Consider the following 21,731-nt stretch of genomic DNA (forward strand, 5'->3'; position numbering starts at 1 on the left):
CATCCAAATGTGCAGGTAGTGTTTTTTCCACCCAATACAACAAGCACTATTCAGCCATTAGATCAAGGCATAATTGCTGCTTGTAAAAACTATTAAGTTAAGCACACTTTTCAATTTATATTGGATAAACTAGAAAAGGAATCATTAACAGTACCTACAAACTTCCTACCTACAATTTTCCTCCAGATCAGTCTATTACTTGTCAAGACTCCAATATTATCAGATCTTATATTTCTGTCGTCTAAGGCACTTTATACCGTATCAATCCACCTATATCTTGGTCTTCCTCTGGGTCTTCTTCCTGTCAACCTGGCAGACAACACTTGTTTTGCTAATATTTCCTTGCCCATTCTGCTTAAATGACCATACCACCTGAGATTAGCTCTGCTAACGCATTCCTGGATGCTGACATTGTCAAGTTCTTTCCTAATATCCTCGTTTTTAATATGATATTGCCATTGATGCTATCTGTTCATGACTCTAATCTTTCTCAGGAATCTCATCTCTGTGGTTTCTAGTCTTTGGTTAAGTGTTTTACTTCTGACCCAGCTCTCAGATCCATAAGTTAAAACTGGTTTGAACACTGTCTTGTATACAGCTAATTTAGTGTTCCGACTAATTTCTCTCTTATTCCATATGAATTTATTCAGTTGACTTCCTACTATACCAGCTTTATTGATTCTGTTGTCTATTTCCATATTTAATTTACCATCTTCACTAAAAATCTTGCCTAAGGGTGAAATGTTTTACTTGTTCACAGGTTCTCCGTTCACAATGCAGTTGACATTTTCAATGATTCTGCCTATTTTCATTGTCTTTGTCTTTTTATTGCTGACCTTCTTACCATATCTATTACAACAGTTAATGAATTTAGTCAAGGAATATTGTAGACTCGTAGCGGATTTATTGATTAGTATAACATCATCCGCATCAAGCAAAGAGCTGGCATTAACACCTCCAATTTTGATATTATATTTAATACCATTTTCCTTCATAATGTGATCCATATGGATAATGAATAACAGAGGGGATAATGTACATCCTTGTCTCACACCAGATTTAATATTAAACCATCTTCCTGTACTTCCTACAATTCTAACTGCTGACTTACAACTCAAATAGAGACTAAGTATTGCTTGATATAATGCCCCATTGACACCATATAACTGCAGCTTATAGAATAGCTTCTCTCTTGGCTACTTATCATATGCCTTTTCCAGATCTACAAAACTGAAATAGAGATCTTTGTTATATTCCCATGATTTCTCAACTATTTGTCGTAAAGTGAAGATCTGATCCTGATAGCCTCTATTTGCCCTGAATCCAGCTTGTTCTTCATGAAGCTTTTCTTCTACAATTCTTCTCAACCGTTTCTCAAGTATACTTGCATATATCTTACCAGGAACAGGGAAATACCTCTGTAATTCACATTCAGTTTTATTTCCCTTTTTATATATGGGTACTATGAGAGCTCTACTCCAATCATCGGAAATTTGTCTCTCTGTCCTGGCCTTCTGAACTTTGCAGTGCAGCCACTGCAAGACTTTTATACCACCATACTTCAGCATTTCTGGTCGAATATCATCTACTCCTGCTGCCTTTCCACATTTTAAGCCTTTGATAGCTTTTCTTACTTCAAGTATGGATATGTATTCCTGACTGAATGCTTGTCGAGCATTTTTTTACCACTGTGCTATCACAGCTTGTTTCATTTAGCAATTTCTCGAAGTAATTTCTCCATACTTCAAGCATATCTTTTTCTCCCGTTTTCATGTCACCTTTATCATCTCTAACTCCTTTTACAGTACTCTTTTCTCCATTTCTAAGCATTTTCAACAACCTCCTAAATATTTTGCCACCGTCTTGATATTTATTTTCTATGTTCTTGCCAAAGTCCTCCCATGAGTTTTGTTTAGCTAGTTTTACATAGTGTTTAGCTTTCTTACATTTGTCTCTGTATTCTCTAAGAGCACGAGCTGACTTATTTGCCAGGAACTTTTTATATGCTTTCTTCTTTTCTTTCATTGCCTCTGTAACTTCCTGTGTCCACTATGGAGTTCTGATTTTTCTATCCTTGCAGACAACCTCACCACATGCCTCTCTGGCTGAATCAATCGAGGTTTTCTTCAAGGCTTACCACTGAATCTCTAAAGTTTGGTTCCTGTTCTCTAACTCTTTCATTTTTTCTTCAATAATATTTGTGTATTTTATTGTACAGTTCACATCTGAGAGCTGCTCAACTTTTATTCACTTTAAAACTTTCTTACATGTAATTCTTTTCAATATGAAAATCAATTTTATCCTGTTCAAGACTAAATAGTGATCACTTTCAATTTCAAATCCTCTGTACACTCTGGTGTCCTGCACCAGGGAGAAAACATCACTATCAACAATAACATAGTCAATGAGACTTTTCTTATTTCTTGCCTCTTCTCTCCATGTGAATTTGTGCACATTTTTATGTTGGAACATGGTGTTAGTAATAACCAGACCATGTCCTGAGCAGAAATCCAACAGGTATTTGCCATTATTATTAGCTTTGCTCTTTTCTCCAAATTTTCCCAAAACATTTTTGTATGTCTGACAATCACTTCCTACTCTGCTATTTAGATCCCCAACAAGGACCAACTTTTCCTTTTTCATTGTCAGTACCTTTCTCTAGAGCCTTAAAAAATTCCTCCACTTCTACCTTAGTAGAACCTTCTGTCAGACCATAGGCACAAATAAGTCTCATTGTCCAGTTCCTCATTCTGATATTTGCCCAAATCGCTCTACTTGACACTGCCTGCCATTCAAGAAGATGATCCTCATATTTTGTGTTGAATACTATGGCTATTCCTTCTTTTCCTTGATGGTCATTGCCTGAATATAACATTTTTTATATATTGCTCAAAAAGATCTCACCAGTTTTTGTCTTTTTTGTTCAATCACCCCTATTATGTCAATCTGGTACTTATCTAATTCCTCCACTAGCTCCATTTCTTTGCCATTCAGGCTTCTTATGTTGATAGTACCGATCTTTAACTCTGGTGATGTTGAATTGGGGTGTTTTTTCAGATTTGTTCCAGTGGCTGACTTTTCGCTGTTCACCCTGGTTCCCTGGTAAAAACAACGGGGGCCTTGTTTAACTGGGTGATGCCCCAGCTGGTATGAAATTTTGTTATGTTGTACCATAATTTTGTAATTTGGTTTAAGCCAATAAGAATTACAATTTGGTCGGCTAAATCCCAAATTGCCAGCCCGTCTTTGTTCGTTCAGTAACCAGGTAGATACCCAACAGGGTGCACCACGAGAAGGTGAGGAGTGGACATTAGATCAGAAGCCCTGGTTGGTTCTCTGCATATCTTTAAAGGCTATGTGGAGGTCTACTCTCTGTTATTCATCTTTGACCCATAAGCACTCCCTTATTTTGGGCTGCTTAATTCATGTTGCATCTGCTATTGCTGAAATAAGCATATTTAAGCTGAAATAATGCTTAATTTTCTATTTCGGACTGCTTAAATCATGTTGCATTTGCTATTGCTGAAATAAGAACCATAAACTTTAAATGACTGCTGGAAAACAGCTTGGCCTGGATGTGTTGCAGACAGTGGAAACCATTGAAACCTCTACATTATCAGCTGAAATCATTACTTTGGCACAAAATGTAATGTAATGCTGAAACCAAAGTAGTGCTGAAAGCATTACTTTGGTGGAGAAGTTTTGATACGTTTAGCCAAAATGATGTAGATGAATTGTTTGTGGATAATGCCTTAAATGACAATGATATTATTGGATATTAATTAACTTTAGATATTGTCCACGATCCAGAAAACGATAGTGAAGCAACAGAAAAGCCTGTCCCCCTCACTGCAAATATAATTCGAGAAGGTCTTGAGCTGTGCAATAAATTGGAAGATCATTTTCTTTGATTTTCATTTTCATGACACAAATTCTGAATGAGTCTTTAAATTCCAACATGAGCTGAAGAACTTTATATCTGGATATCGTGAGCTGTATAAAAAAATTAGTAAAATCATCATCGCAAAGTTTAATCACTGATTACATTGTCAGAAGAAAAAAATCAGCACAGAACAAGGGTGAAGCTAATGCTGTTTGTGACGAACCATTGCCTTTACCATACAGATCTGATGCGCTGGCTATCTCTTCTGGTGATGAAAGTGATTTCGCACCAGTTTGCAAATGTTGCCGAATATTGTCTAATAGCGATGATAATTCAGATGAAAAAATGTAAAAAGAATTGTTGCTTTTCAATGAAATTAAATGAATAAAGCTTTAAAACAAACTTAAACATTTTTATTTTCCTGAATTTTTCTAAACTTTGTTTATGCGATTTTAGGTTTATTTTAATTCATTGCTTTGGTTTTATGCAGTTTTAAAAAAATTATGGAACGTATTCGTAATTTTGCAGCATAAGTTGGGTCTTTTTTGTGTAATTTTTTATATCTGGTTTTCTGTGGAACATATATACCGCATAAAAAGAGACCCAACTATGTGTGTGTGTGTATATATATATATATATGATTGTATTTATAGACTGTGCATGCGTGTGCATATAAGACTGATTTTTTTTTTTTTTTAAGCAAAACAGTTTTTAACATTTTAAGATGCACTGTTTTCACAAATTGTTTTCTTATGCATAAGATGTTTTTTATTGCTGATCTGGTTGACCAAGTGGTTAGCACATCCCTCCTTTGGGTATGGTTCTTTGCAAATGTTTAGGTGAGAGATGATTTCATTTCATGGTATATAATTTTCTGTCCTGCCTTGAAGTGGGTTGAAAAAGTTCCATGTTTGGTTTCTATAGCAGGGTTTACTGATTTGGTAAATTACTTTAAAGAGATACTAAAAAAACTAATGTGAAAATAATAAAACAATAGTACTACAGGTTTACAACCTTTTCTTTTTTTAGTTGTGGGGTTTGTCATAAAAGAAATAAATTAAAAAATATTAACTTATTTAACTTTATGTTAATGCATGAAGAAACTGTATAACTCTATGAAGAAACGATGAGAAATGAAACAATCAATTAACCTACAGAATAAAATTGAATACACGGAATTGTGCAAAAAAAAACAGAAAATGTATCACAGAAGAAATAAGAAAATTCAATTGTAAATTCATACAACAAACAATTGAAAACAATCATAGTCTCAAAAAAGCCAAACAGCAATTGATGAACAGCAAACAGATGGTTGCAGTCAAACTACAAGACGGGACCATCACCAGAGATAGATATGCTATAGCAAAAAGAATTGAAGAATTCTACTCAGTATTATACCAGGATGATGAATTAAATGAAGAAGACAGCTACAACACAGCTGAAGTACCATATTCTACGAGAAGAAGTTATGCAGAGAATCCAAAGCTTCCAAAATGGGAAAGCTGCAGGTGAGGATGGAGTTATAGCTGAACTTCTAAAAACAGGCGATGAAATAATCTACGAACTCTCAGCAAAACTATTTACTTTATGCCTGAAGAAAAATGATGCACCAACAACATGGAAGAAGGCTACCCTAATTCTGATACATAAAAAAGGTGAGATAGAAGACTTGACGAAATATTGACCTATCAGTCTACTATCAGTGGTCTACAAAGTGTTTACAAAAGTCTTAGGTAGGCTTTCGAAGGGGCTTGAGTACAATGAACCATATTCAAGTTGTACAGCAGATTATTGAATGGTGTAATGAATATCAATTACCACGATGTCTTGGTTTTATTGACTATGAGAAAGCCTTTGATTCACTTTAAACTTGTGCAATACTTAAAGCATTACGAAACCAACAAGTGGAGGAGCCCTACATCAGATCCATCAAATCAGCGTACACCAATGTCACAGCAGTAATTCATTTCAATGGAAACATCTCTACTGTGGGAATACAGAAAGGTATAAGACAGGGTGACACAGTATCTCCAAAACTATTCAGAACGTGCCTAGAAGAAATATTCAAACTTCTTGATTTCAAAGGGAAAGGTCTGAAGATAAATGTAAGATATTTAAGCCATTTACGCTTTACAGATGACATACTTATCTTTACTTCAACTGCACATGAATTACAGACTCGTATCCATGAGCTCCAAATTGCTAGCAGAACAGCAGGCCTAAAGATAAACCTAACGAAGACGCAAGTTATGTTCAATAGTTATGTCCAACCAGAAATAATAAAAACCAACAGTAAGGAAAATAAGCAAGTTGATCATTACATATACTTAGGACAACAGATATCAATGGAACAAAATATCATGGATGAAATTAAAAGGCGTGCGATGCTTGGGTGGAAAGCATTTGGAAAATTACATTCAATATTCAAAAACCAACCCATTATGCCTGAAGAGAAAGATTTTTAACCAGTGTATTCTTCCTATACTGACATATGGCTGTGAAACATGGACACTGAGTGCAAAGGAAATTCAAAAATTAAGAACAACACAATTTAATATGGAAAGAAGTATGCTTGGTGTCACAAGATTGGTTCACAAAAGGAATACATGGATAAGAAATCAAACCAAAGTTTCTGACATCATAGGAAGAGTGAAACATCTGAAGTGGCAATGGGCTGGGCATATTGCCCGAAGACAAGATTAACGATGGATAAAAGAAGTACTGGACTGGATTCCACGAAAGGAAAAATGACCACGACACCAACCTAAATCACGGTGGATTGATAATATCATCAGATTTGCAGGAGTGACATGGAAAAGGAGTGCCATGGACAGAGAGTGTTGGAGTAATCTTGGAAAGGCCTTCATCCAGCAGTGGATCAATAATGGATGATGTGGATTGTGTATTCTATTAAACAAATGTTTTGCAAGTTTTTGGGATTATTAGTGAATTAATGATTGCATTGTGACAGTTTCATTTGAAAATTGAGAATGAAAATACCAACATTATAAATGTAAATTATAAACATAAACAGGAATTTAAAAATAATAATAATAAACACTTTCCTGAATTCTTAAGTAGCAAATTTATGATAGTTTTAGATTTAAGTAATTAGGGCTCATTTTTACTGAAGTTGGCAAATTAAATATCAAAATAGATAATAGAATAAATAAGATTATATAGGGCAAAGGAAGTTGAACAGAGAATATACAGAATAAGAGCCAAATCAGCAAAATGACCAAGCCAGCAATATAATTGGTTGAGTTCAAATTAAGCATTTCATCAGAGTTAGAGACCACATACATGACAATTTTAAGAAACATTATACAGGGGAAGCGGTGAAGTCATAACTTCAAGGCAGAACCCTATTAATAATTAAACCCTATTAAAAAATATCAAAAAATGATTTACAGTATTGATATTCAGGTTTATAGCATAACTATGATCTGATTAAATAAATATTATGGAGATAAAATATTAGTAAAATAAATTTGTGATAAAAATGGCAGCAAAAAAAAGAGGCACTGGTTAGCCAAGATATAGATCAGATGCTGAAGAGAGGAATGCTTCAACATTGAAATGCAATATTCAATCATATCAGACCTGACCAATAACAGACCAGTATGAAAATAAAAAAATCATCGAAAAGAAACTTATTAAATCTTAATCGTGTTCAAACATCATAATATTTGGCACTTCCTTATAGGATATGTGCTAAATATATACCCAAAGGATAAGGATATAAATGATAATAATAAGAATTTTCTTTGCTGATCTGGTTGGCCGAGTGGTTAACGCATCTGCTCTCCAGCCAAAAGGCTGCAGGTTTGGATCCCAATGTGGGCATGAATGTTTGCGATTGTCTTTGAAAATACTAGTGGTGGTGGGCAGTAGATGGCATTGCAGTTGATGATGGTAGTTGTAGTTCGCTGTAGTTGGTGGATTCATTGCTGGAGACAGAGAGGTGGAGTGGTTGCCCTCCCCTCGATGAGTTTTTGGACTCCTTGGCTTTGTCGTAATAATAATAATATTTAAAATTTTCAATAATGTTATGTATACTGGTGTCCAAAATCTAAGGACAGACTACATTTTTACATCATCATCATTATGCTTGTCAAGGATTTAGGCCTAGAGTAGCCTGTTCTGGTCTTAGTCATTGTTGGATTTTTTTTTGGAGGATGGCCTGGTTTTCTTTTTCCTAATGTGGTTTGTAATTTAAGGGTTGTTTTGGTAAACTTTCTATTTTCATTCTTTCAACATGTTTCATCCATTTATGTTTATATTTTTTAATTTTTTCTGTTACTGATTGCTGGTTTAATTCTTTCATAATTTCTTCATTTCTTTTGCGATTGAATAGCGTATACTTTGCTACATTTTTACTCGTATATAAAAAAATGTTTGTGATTACAGCCAAATGTAGACATAAATTTATTGCCAATTACTAATCAATTATATTACACAAAAATATATTTTATAAATTTCACTACAAATTAAATTGCAATACATTTTTGTCAAAAGTTACAAATTTCCTAAGTACATAGTTACCGACTTAATGTACAGTACTTGCAGAAAACTATGCGGAGATACATTTCATTATGGAATATGTCCTCACCGGAACTGTGATGATGCTTTCACAACATTGTACCATACTTAGCACCAAGTGATTCTGGAGTTCTTGAGGCAAACTGACCCACCCCTCCTCCTTCAGAGCGAGGATGAGGCCTTGTTTGTTTCCTGCAGGGGGAAGTAAACTTGTTCTATGGGGTTGAGATCTGGGGACCATGCTGGCCATTCAGTTCAGTTAATATCCTCGGTCTTTAGAAGTATCTCCACTACTTGTGTACGATGTGGTGAGGCAGTGTCATACATAAAAATGAGTTCTTTGCTTACAACACCCTGGAAGAATCGAACATGATGTTGAAGAACTATGTTGTAGTCCCTCTTTCTTTCTTTCTTTTGCTGATCAATGACTTTATTCCTACTCCATGTTATTCTTTTCTGCTTAGCCCAGCTTTTTTGTTATTATCCCCTTGAGTGCTGCCACATGATCCCTTTGCACGAAAATTTGATTGTGTACCAGCATTCTGCTAGAAATCATCAGTTATACAAATAGCAACAAGCTGATTTGTCTGAATTTTCAGTTGTAATCTTCAGAAATAGTGTTCATTCTTAAGTTTTGGACATCAGAGTACATTAAATTATAGAGATTGGAAATTTGGAATGATAAACTTGTCATTAATTGTGTTCAAACATCGTATCTGGTACATGCTATGAAGGTATACACTAATTATTATTATTGTTATTATTTACATCTGTCCTCCATGGAGCCAGAGACTCATCTTGGGAGGTGCACGTTATTGCACAGAATGCTCATCCAACCATGCTTTAAACTGATTCAATGTGGCTGCATTCCCAAAACACTCGAGCAATGCGTTCCAATCACCAATCGATCTCAGTGCAAAGAACCTGCTCCCACCCTCCTTATACAGTTTCCAGCCATGGCTTCTTGTTCTACCCCTCTCCCATTTTATGAAAAATCTCTTCCATGTCAACCTAATAACAACCTCCCGACTAGCTTATGTGTCATAATCATCCCCCCCCCCCCAAACACAACACTCCTATTTTCGAGGCTCTGCAACTCTGTCCTTGTACTCCATATTCCAAAGACCACTGACTACCTTTGTGAATCTTCTCTGGACCCTTTCCAACATATCCTCGTCACTATGAAAACCTGGCAACCAAATCTGTGCACAATAATCCATATCAGGCCTGATCAAGGGCTTATACACTGACAATAATAACCTCTCTATTTCTGCATGTCAGGGTCCTCTGCATCATTGCCATTATCCGATGTGACGTCCTTACAACTTGGAATGTGGCCACTGAATTTCGGGTCCTTGTCCACCATCACTCCTAGATCTCTCATCTCCTCTACTTCCTTTAAAGTTTCCACACCATGTGTATACTTCGTATCCCATCATTGCTTATCAAATCTAAAGACCTTACATTTTGCAAAATTGAACTGATAGTTCCACTTATCTGCCCATTCATGCAATCTATTCAAGTCCTCCCATAAGGCATAACATCTGCTTGACTCTGCATTGCTCTCCCAAATTTTGCATCATCTGAAAACAGCTGCATATCACTAGTTAAACACATACCAAAATCATGAACATACAAATAGAACAACAAATGCCCCAGAACTGACCCCTGCGGCACACCACTAGTGATGCACCCTCATATACAACTTTCTGATACCTATCCGACAGCCAGTCACTGATCTAACTCATAAGTCTGTTATCCAATCCCATCTTTTTAAATTTATTTAAGACCTTGTATGCAGTCTATCAAAAGTCTTTGCAAAATCTAAGTACACCACAGTATATGCATCTCCCCTGTCCGAGGGATTTGTCACCTTGTTATAATACATAAGTAAGTTAGTGAAACATGATCTCCCTTTAACAAACCCATGCTGATAACCATATAGGAGAATACTGCTGTTATCAAACCATTTCTGTATCATACCACTTACCAATCTTGCCAGTAACTTTACCACAAATCCAGATACACAGACCTGCCTATAATTTGAAGCTACAGCCTTATCATCACCTTTTTGCAGTGGAACAATTTTACCCTCCTTCCACTCGCTTGGAACATGTGCTGTTGCAGGACTTTATGAAAGAGGCATGCCAGTGTTACTGCCAATTACCTTAAGATGCGTGGTGATATGTCATCAAATTCTATTGCCTTACTGACATCAATCTTATTTATTTCCTCAAATACTTCCTGCTCACTTACATTTAAGCCATCCTCTCCTATGTCTGCCAGACTTAAGTTCCTCATGATTCCACCCTGATTCAGAATGAAATATGCTTATAAAGTGATTACTGAATACCTGAACAATGTCTTCTGCAGCAGTTACCATTCTACCACTTTCATCCATGAACATCATCTTACTATTATCATTCTTCCTTCTACTTTCCACATATCTAAAAAAAAACTCTCTATGGTTTTTCTTTGCCTGATTTGTCAATTTCTGCTCATACTCCACTTTTGTTTTCCTTACTGACTCGCTCTTCCTTTCCTGGCTTATTCTTTATACTCTTCATGTGACTGATTATTACCATTTTTCATGTTGTACTTGCTCCAAAGTACTTTCTTTTTCCAGATTTCATGCTTAAGCTCCACATTCATCCATTTTACCCTTACTTTATTCAGCCTTTTGGCCTTCAGAATACATTCCACATTGATGCTGTTATCTATTTCAACTCCTCGTTCCGTTAAGCTTGTCATAATCACCAGCCATATAATTTCACATTATTCTTTCCTCCCACAAGTCTGCATATGACTAACCACAACAGGTGAGTACTTCATGATCATTTTCACCAACTGATGGAAAGTGTGAAACCCCTTTCACAATTACATCCTCTAATGGAATGATCAGATCTAGCACTCTCGATCCTTGCATGTCCTCCTTTACGTGCCGCCTGAGATAGTTATCTCTCAAGAACTCAAGAAATTCATTTTCCTTATTTCCAAATGATGACTCCTCATTCCAATCTATACCACCATATTTAAAATCACCCATAATAGTTACTCTTCCTTTGTTCACTAATCTGAATCGTTTGTACATTTTTTCATCACCACCCTCTGCATTCCCCAACCCTATATCAATGTCCAACTAAATAAGTCTTCCTCTCAACCTCCACGTTACACCTCACTAGCTCATAACCATTGCCGCTATTTCCCCCTTTCATGTCTACCTTATTAGTACTCAACTCCTCTGCAAAATGGTAGTGATGATATATATTTAAAAATATAGGGATATATACTGAAAATAAACTACATTGATGCTATGTTCTATAAAATATGACAGTATGTGGGGTAATTGTCACTCATGACACATTTGGAATGCACAATAATTTGGATTCCTTTAACAAACGAGATAGAGCAGTTACAACCTTAGTATGTTCCTATCAGCTATAACAAGCAGTGTATGAAACTGCTTGTTTTAGTGTTAGGACCATAAGCTCAGGGACTGTGAAGCAGAAAAGTATACCATAGAGTAGGAAAAAAGTCATTGGTCAGCAGATCTGGATTCTAGTTGTTCCACTGACACCAGACTGAGAGCCTAAATGACCATATCCATTATGCTACCACTTTTGAGTAGTTTCTATTATTGTGTTCCTGATGACTGTTGGATTGGAAGTGCTGCAACCAATATAATCAGATCTGCATGACCATTTGCAATCCGTTATTCTTGCAGTTTACATGGTCATGGTTACTTCATTTAGAATAATATAGCATGTCACAAGTTATAAATCATTCAGTAATAGTTTCAAGAGTAGCATTGGCCATATGTTATTGGTTTCCTCCATCAGTTATATCTAAACCTGAATTGAACACTTTTGGAATGAGGTAGAATAAAGACTTAAACTGCCTGCTTTAGTTCAGTATGAGACAACCACTTTTACTCTGCATTGATCAACATCTGCAAAATGCTTTTTTTGTCCATGCTCTGACAAATTGTTAGTTTATTTGCAATAAGCATACTTAATAAACTGCCATCTGAGCATATCTCTGTTCATTACATTTTTGATGAATGGTGCCAAATACTTCTGTGTAATCTTCAGTCCAGGTTTAGATGGCATTTGAAAGTTGCATGGTCTGCTAATTTATTGCTATCATCAGAGCTCCCCATGGAGTCAAAAGGCTCATCATGGGAGATCTCATCGTGAAATACATAGGTCATCATACCATTCCTTAAACTTGTTCACTGTTATTATTATTGTTCCGGGCAACTCCAAGGAGTCAACAGACTCATCGAGGGAGGCCCTAACATCATGTCAAAAACAACTATTCGACATTGACACAGTATCTATCATACCTTGCCTTGAACTCATTCACGGTCGTAGCACCCACAAAAGACTCTGGAAGCTTATTCCACTCTCCAAGTAAAAAACCTAGCTCTAACTCCCTTGTCAACCATGCTCTTGCCCAGCTTCCATGCATGGCCCCTAGTCTTCCCACCACCAGTCATATTTTCAAAAATATCTTCTGGATCAATCTTATAGAAACCCTTCAGTAATTTGAATGTCTCAATCATATCACCCCTCCTTCGCCTATCGTCCAATCTCTGCAACCCACAATTCTTCAACCTCTTCTCATTAGGTTCATTCCACAGACCTTCTATCATCTTGGTCACTCGTCTCTGGATCCTCTCCACTTCCTCCCCATCACGAAGAAACCCTGATGCCCATAACTGGGCACAGTAGTCCAGATGGGGTCTTATCAAGGCTCGATACAGAGGAACAACAACTTGTTTGTCTCTGCATGTTAAAGTATTTTTCAGAAGCCAAGTGATTTGATGAGCTGATTTAGTCACTTTTGCAATGTGCCCCCTAAACTTCAATTCCCTATCCACCAACACTCCCAAATCCCTGGCCTCATCAATCTCCTGGAGTACAGTTCCACCAATGTGATATACTGCTGCTATTCTTTTCACCCCGAAGTGCATAACCTTACACTTTGCCACATCAAATTGACATCCATGCAGTGGAACTATATTCCCCTCTTTCCACCCCCTCGGGACTAACCCAGACCCGAGACTCAAATTAAACAAAATGGTCAAGGGTGCTGACAATTCTTTAGCTGCTTCTCATACGACACGAGCTGGTATACCATCCAATCCCACGGATCTATTGACTTGAGGTTATGTAATAGACCACTCACCTCCACTTCATTCACCACAATTCCCGTATAATCTACTGGTTTATTCGTTTCTGCAATGTCACCACCTGGATGATATATACTTGCAAAGTGCTCACTCAGTAACTCAACTATATCAACTGATTCAGTTACCTCCCTACCATCGGCATTCTTTAAAATCATTCTGCCATGTACATTTTTCCTTTTACTTGCTACATATCTAAAAAACTGTTTAGGATTCTCTTTAGCCTGCATGGCCAATGTTCTTTCGTAATCCTTTTTTGCTTTCCTTACCACACTCGTTACCCTTCTGGCCTGCGCTTTATACCGTTAAGGTGTGCCTGCCGGTCACCTTTCTCCTTAAATTCCCTCCATAGTTGTTTCTTTTTTTGCAGCTCAAGCTTTTGCAGCACAAGTTTGTTATTCATCCATTTAACCCATACTTGATTTATTATTCGGACTCTAGGTATACAGTCAGCCATTGCTATTGCTTCATGCAAACACTTCTTAACTGCCTCCCATGCACTATCAACTTCTAGTCCTTGCAGTTGTACATGCTATGGCACTGAACCAATCAAACTCATAAGCTTGTCATACTTTCCAGCTCTATAATTCCACATGTACCCTGTCTTAATTGAAAATTCCACGCCTTTAGCCACCTCCCAAGTCAAGACCCTATGATCACTCTCACCAGTTGGTGGCAATGTGGTCATATTTGTTACAGCCAAATCCTCAGATGTAATTACTAGGTCAAGCGCTCTCTGACCCCTAGTATTTTCCATTACATGCTGTCGCAGATAGTTATCCCTTAATAACCGCATAAAATCCAATTCCTTCCTCCCATGTGTCCTCTCCTCACTCCAATCAATGCGACCATAGTTGAAATCTCCCATAATAATTACCCTCCTTCCACTCATTTCTTCTATTTGCTTGTGCATACTGTCACCACCATCTTTTCCATCACCTGGTCTATAGCAGCACCCAGTTGTATATTTAGTTCTGACCACAATCTCACACCAAATGGGCTCAAATGTGCTCTTTTCTCTATCCTGCAATTCAACTTCTATTTTCCTTGGCTGCAGCTCATCAGCTATCATCAGCAATACTCCTCCCCCCATTTTATTCTCCCGGTCATTCCTGAACACACTATACCCATCACATTCAATCCCACTAGCTATATCATCTATAGTCAGCCATGATTCACTAATACCAGTAACCTGAGGTCTGGAATGCCAACCATGGCCAAAAACTCTTCCTTCTTGTTCCTAATACTCCTAGCATTAGTGTACATGAATTTAAGACCCCCATTAACCCCAACCCTACCTTGATGCCTTATATTAACTATCCCACTCTGATTTGTTGTCCTTATTTGCTCGGGCATATTATATTCATTCATACATTCAACTGCCTCCCTAAGGACTGTATATCTACCCACCCCCTTAATAAATCTAGTTTCCCTGAATTTGCAGATCCACTACATTCAGCAACACTTTCTCAAGTCTCCTTACACCGTAATTCCAATTAAATTCCATTTAAATGCAAGCCATCCATCTTATATAGATCCTTTCACCCATCGAACTCACTCCACACATCCACAAATTCCACACGACTCGTCATACATAACCCACGCATAAAGTCATTCACAATTATGGCCCTCCTTTTAAACATTTCACTGTCATACCGTGGCAAAAGACTAATCATTCTAACTCTCTCACTCTTTTCTTTTGCTACCTCAAACAATTCATTCAGGTCTTCTATCATTTTCATTTTATCTCCTTTCAAATCATTCGTACCTGCCACAACAATCATTTCTTTCACCCTTTCCTTTTGCTCTCTAATAGACTCTGCACATAGCAACACACTCTTTAAGCTAGACTGCAAATTGCATTTCGTCATGCTCATCATTCCAGAGATCAGAAATCACCTTTAATCAATCATATCTGGATCCTTTCTAATCTTTCTTCATCTTAGTTGGTGTTTTTATATTTACTTGTCTTGATTAATCCCCCAAAAGTGTCAAAATATGTTAACATATATTTAGGTCAGAAATATACAAGTTCTGCTGTCTCATAAAAACATTATAGAGCATCATATAAGGAGGGGCATTGTTTTAAAGGACATCATTATAGGAATGAAAAAGAGAAAAAATTTCTTCCCTTTATTTGAAGTTATAAAAAGTGGTGAACACAAACTTTTAAATGATCAAAGTTTTTTCTGATGTGGTGACCATGACCATAGAAATCTGGAGAAATTGGTTACCAGAAAGAGTAGAATGAATTAGCAACAAGAAACAAATTAATCTTTCTCATTGCTCAGAGAGCAATTAGACAAATTAATGTCGAACATATTTATGATTTGTATAGAGTTAATAGTTGTTCACTGGCAAAGTAATGCCTTAAGGGAAAAAAAAAGAGAGAAATCCTAATTTCTTGCATATTGAGAAGTTAGTATTTGTAATATGTTTATTTTGAGTTATATTACTTGTAATGTAATGTCATTTCTTCTCCAGAGATTTCTGTTTGTAACAACTGTTACTGTTAGTTGATTGGAAAGGGGAGAAATATGCAATGAGAGAACATACGAAAGAGTTGTTATAAGGAGTTGTATAATTATTACTTCCTTATTGTTCAGCAAAACTGAACAATAAGGAAGTAATAATTGTAAGTCTTCTGCCTCACTATGATAGGACAGATGTGATAAGAAGAGCCATGATTGCTAATGAGAATATTGCGCAGAAGGAATGTTGTGCAGTTCATTGATGTATGGAGTGAATTTGATGGACAAATGGACTTATGCTTTATGAGGGTGGTCTGAAAAGTTCTCGGCCTAACAATGAAAAAACATTTATAATTTCAAAATTATTTTTATTTTTCAACATAATCTCCCTAGATGTTGGAGCATCTCTGGAGAGATGCTCCAATGCCATTATCCCCTCCTTATAGTGGTCCTCAGTAAGATCTGCAAAATATCCCTCTACAGCTGCAATCACCTCTTGATTCGAAGAAAAATGCTGACCAGTGAGGAAGAGATTTAGTTTTCGGAAGAGATAGAAGTCAGAGGAAGCCAAATCTGGGGAATAGGGTGGATGTTCCAATAATTCATAGTTCAGATCCCTTAATTTTCCCATTGCCAAAACACCTTTGTGGGCAGGTGCATTTTCTTGATGAAAGATGATTTTTTACTTCTGTGAACTTGGTCTTTTCACGTGAATTTTTTCGTCTAGTCTGGTTAAAATATCAGAAGAATATTCCCTGGTTCTTGTTTTACCCCTTTTCAAGATAATTAATAAACAAAATGCCTTTAGCATCCAAAACACCAATGCCATCACCTTTCCTGCTGATGGAACTGACTTTGGCACTGAACAACCGGCTTCTGTCCACTGTTTTGACTGCTGTTTGGATTCTGCTGTGTAATGGTGAATCCAAGTCTCATCCATAGTAATAAATTGATGCACAAAATCAGTTTTATTCTTGTTAAAATGCTTCAAGCACTGTTCAGAGATTTTCATGCGAGTGCATTTTTGACCTGCTGTGAGCAAGTGCAACACTCATCTTGTGCAAAGCTTTTTCATTTGCAATTCTTCATGCAAAATATATCCTACACATTCTTTTGAAAAAATGCCTATAGTCTCAACAATTTCATGCACTTTGACTCGACGGTCATCCAGTACCATATTGTGCACGATCAATGATTTTTGTTGTTACACTTTTTGGATGTCCTTCACGTGGATCATTTTCTAGGCTGGTATGGCCCCGTTTAAACTCTTCAGCCCATTTCTTCATTGTTGAAAGCGAAGGAGAAGAGTGCCCATAAACTTTTATGAACTTCGAATGAATTTCTTTTGACATTAAACCTTCTTTTACATAGAATTTTATAAAAGCATGATACTCAATTTTATCCATTTCAAAGGGATACGGACAACATTTTTGCTTCAGACAACTGTATAAAAAAAACTACTTGATAGAATAATTTGTAATTTTACCTGGATGCTTATGGCAGATGCACCAATTAAAAAAAACTTGCCAATAGTGTTGCCATCTATGGTCGAGGCCAAGAACTTTTCAGACCACTTCGTATATATACCTAACAGACTACATTTAGATGGTTTGGTGTTAAATGTTTGGAGAAAGTCTTGTTTAGCAAGAGTTTGGAACTGCAAAACCAGGAAAAATTAAGAGAATGGGCATTGCATCTGATGAAGTTGTTCAATCTAAGTCTGAGCTCTGGTAGGATTCCAGGGGGGTGGGGTAAGATAGATCCATCACATAAAGGTGGCTCCCAGACAGAGGTAGCAAACTATAGACTAATTAATATATCCAGAGTGGTTGTTAAAGTATTGGAAAAGTTGGTTAAAGTTAAAATCCAACATTGCATGGGTAGAGATGTGATTCTCTATGGTGGGCAGCAAAACTTTGTAAAGGGAAGGTCCTGACTTAGTAATTTATTCACATTTTGTAATAAAGTGACAGCAGAATTGGATAAAGGAAATGGCTACACCATGATATTGCTATACTTTGCAAAGGCATTTCACAGAACACTACATGGAAAATTATTAAAAAGTTGGAGCAAATGGGAATGGATGGGAGTAGCACAGATGGGAGTGACTAGTGGAGTATTTCAGGGTACTGTGCTAGCCACTATTCAATTTATGATATTATATATCATAATATATTTATATATTTAATTTATAATGTTTGCTGATGATGCAAACTGGGGAGAGGGAGAATAATTGATAATGGTGATGTAGATATCTGGCAGGATGATTTAAATAAAATAAAAAAGGTTATGCACTTTGGGTTAAAAAAGTTGCATACAGTGTATCATATTGATGGTACTAGATTGCAGGAAATTGATGAGAATTGGGGAAAATGGTGGACAGAGAATTAAGTTCAGAAGGCATATTGCAAAAGTTGGTAAAATGGCTCAAAGGATTACTTGGATATTGAAAAGCATGCTAACAAGCAAAGATAGGGAAGTTATTATCTCTCTTTATAAAGCTAAATTTGCCCACATCTTGACTGCTGTGCACAGATTTGGTCACCTGAGTTTGTTAAAAACCATGAGGTAACAGAGAAGATTCAGAGATGAGTGACTAAGCTGGTAACGGGTATGTGGAACCTATCCTCCATATGAGGATAAGTTGGTTTGTTGGTTACAAAGTGTTAATAGGCAGATAAGAGGGGACATGCTAGAAACTTTTAAGATATTAAAGGGGACTTATATAAAATTGATGCAAAGGAAATTTTATGGAGAGACATGATAGGTTTTGTGTGTATAATAGTATGCGTCTCCCAAGATCTGTCTCCTGACTCCATGGAGATACCATATAATAATAATAAAGGATGAATGTGTTTTTTCAAAGCTTATATATGCTTGTAATTGTCATGCTGTAAAGCCTGTGAAAGATACACTAGAGAAACTTTTTATAGCCCTTGTTTTCAGTTGATTTTAGAGTTCCTAAGGGGAAAAAAAGCTTGAGGTTTTAATCTCGCAACTTAGTGAAACTGATTATTGAACTTTATCGTGAATGTTAAATAGGATATCATAGGATAGGATATCACAGTGCTTTGGAATGACTCAATTTAGGTGATAGAGAAAGATGGAGACCAGCTGGCTGCTGTTTTTTTGTTATACTCCTGGGCTGTCTTCTCAAAAACTTTTAAAATTTTAGAAGACAAGTGTATTGCCTATGTGGACTATAATATGACAATGAATATATATTTCCTTCCTTTCTTTAATAATTTTCAATACCAAGTGTTTTTGACTCAATTTTTCACTACATATGTTAATCTCATGAGCAGTTTTATGTTTTTCTCTCCACAGTTCTAATACTGATGCTGATTTACAAGTGATTCCCAGTGCACTTCAACAGATGGCATATATACCATTGTTGGCAATATTGCCTAACTGTGTTCACGATGCAGCTCTATGTCATAATGCTCTCATGATTCTTAAACAGGTATTTTCTTTATTGATTTCTATAAGTAGTATTAGTAGTAAAGAAATGAAGTGTATAAAATCATACAATTTGGCTGATATTATACAATATTTAAATTGCACTACATCTCCCTATGACCTGTCATGTCCATATAGATAGTAAACAAATCCTTGTTAAAAATAATTATATAACAGAAGTAGAGACATCTGGTCCCAATTTATTTATTTATTTTTCTCCAAAATAATCTGTTTTTTGAAATATCAAGAATTTTATTAACTCATCATTTGCATTACTGTTGAAATGGTAACACAAAATGTGCTACCTCTCCCAGTCAATCAACCTTCCTTGCTCAAGGTGTGGCTTTTTTCCAGCATTTGAGTACTGTTAACGAGTATTCCTGATGTCAAGGAATATCTCCTCATTGGAGGAAAAACCCAGCAAAATATACAGGATAGTAGATGACTTTCATTGTCTAGTGAAGTGGGTGATGCCATACAAGGTGTGGAGAACTACAGCCTACCTGTCTTTGAGGATATAGCCATAAAACTATTCCTCAGATTCTGTGAGAGTTTGCAAAGCACACTTTAATACATTTAGGAGGTTTTAGAATCAGCTGTCACTTAATCTTTCTGCCATTTATACTGTCAGATTGTGCCTGAGGGGAGGCTGTGAAGTATGTGGGGAGCACTATTGAGGCCATATTATAGCATGAATAGCCGGCCTGGTTGGCCGAGTGGTTAGTGTATCCTCTCTCCAGGCTGCAGGTTCGAATTCCACCGTGGGCATGAATGTTTGCGATTGTCTGTGAAAGTGGTAGTTGGCATTGGTGTTAAGTGATGAAGGTTGGTGGAGTAGTGAGACGAAGAGTTGCAGAATAGATGCCCTCCCTCGATGAGTCTTTGGACTCCCTGGAGGTGTAATGTAATAATAATAATATCTAGAGTCTGTGTCCCCTCACTACATGTTCTCTCTATGCTCTTTTTCCCTCACCTTTATGATGGTAAACTTAAATAGATAGTGCATAGTTGTTTCATGTGGTCTGATATTCCTTGAAGAGGATATCAAATCATTAATATTCTCTTTTTAACCATCTGTAGCATAAGAATTCCTTGCATGTATCATTCATACGCTATCTCTATAACTTTCCAGATTTGTAAATCACTCTGATCTCTTTAATCCATCCTCTTCAAACTTCATTTTCTTCACTCCAACTATCCTAAAAGTGTGGGTATGAACCTTAATGAATTTATGTCTGCATCTTCAGCTGGCTCCCATTTTCCTGTTCTACTGAACAAGCTTGAAGACTGCTGGGAGCAGTGACCTAAAGCAAATTGTTTATCCACCAACCAGAATACCCATTGACCTTCTCTACTCAACTTACACTCTAGATCTTTTTCTTAACTAATTCTCTTTCTTGGTGCACTGTTAAATAATTCCTTCTCTTGGTAATTCAGATCATATGTTTCATCTGTAATGGAACACCATACCTTCAGCTACTCACAGCTTCAAATCCTTTGGCTTTAAAATTCCAGCTGGAGTAAAAGGAGGATAAAAATGCCTAGGAGATCTACTCCTTTTACTAACTTAAATGTCCATTTACTAACTTAAATGTCTCAATCATATCCCTCTCTTTCTCTTATTCACAAGGCTTTGCTAACTGCATCCCCTCAATCTCTCCTCATATCCCACATCCCAAAGACAAGTTATGACCTTATTATTCTGTGGATTCTCTCCAATATATCTTGATCACCATGGAAACCAGGGGACCAAATCTATGCGCATACAAGGGCTTATACAGTGGAACCAGAACCTCTTTATTTCTACAAGTTAAGGTCCTCCGCATCATTACATAATCTAATCTGATCTGATGTCTTCACAACTTGTGCTGCAACCTCTAATCTTCAGATCCTTGTCCACCACTATTTCAAGATTTCTTATTTCCCCGACTTCCTCCAAAATTTCTCTGCAAAATGCATACTTTGTATTCCATTGTTGCCTACCAAATTTCAGAACCTTATACTCCACAACACTGAATTGACAGTCCTCCTTTAATGCTACAACATATGTTTTGATTCCTCATCACTCTTCCCAGTTCTTCATCTGTAAACAGTTGTATATCATCATTTAAACCCATCCCAATATCATTAATATACAAATTAAATAACAATGATCCCAAAACAGACCCCTGGCTCACTACTAGGG

General features: G+C 36.6%; 1 protein-coding gene across 4 annotated transcripts in view; it reads left to right on the forward strand.

The window, feature by feature from the left end:
* Positions 1–21,731, forward strand: part of mv (lysosomal-trafficking regulator mauve) — a 1,073,830-nt gene that overhangs the window by 200,102 nt on the left and 851,997 nt on the right. For all 4 annotated transcript variants that reach the window (XM_090399251.1, XM_090399254.1, XM_090399252.1 and 1 more), the window contains exon 12: positions 19,415–19,550. In XM_090399251.1, the coding sequence (XP_090255377.1) occupies positions 19,415–19,550 (136 nt within the window). The remainder of the gene's footprint in view (positions 1–19,414; positions 19,551–21,731) is intronic.

The sequence above is a fragment of the Typopeltis vanoorti genome, chromosome 10, assembly GCF_054136105.1.
Source record: "Typopeltis vanoorti isolate ZY-2024b chromosome 10, IOZ_Tvanoo_1.0, whole genome shotgun sequence".
In the NCBI taxonomy this organism is placed as follows: Eukaryota; Metazoa; Arthropoda; class Arachnida; order Uropygi; family Thelyphonidae; genus Typopeltis; species Typopeltis vanoorti.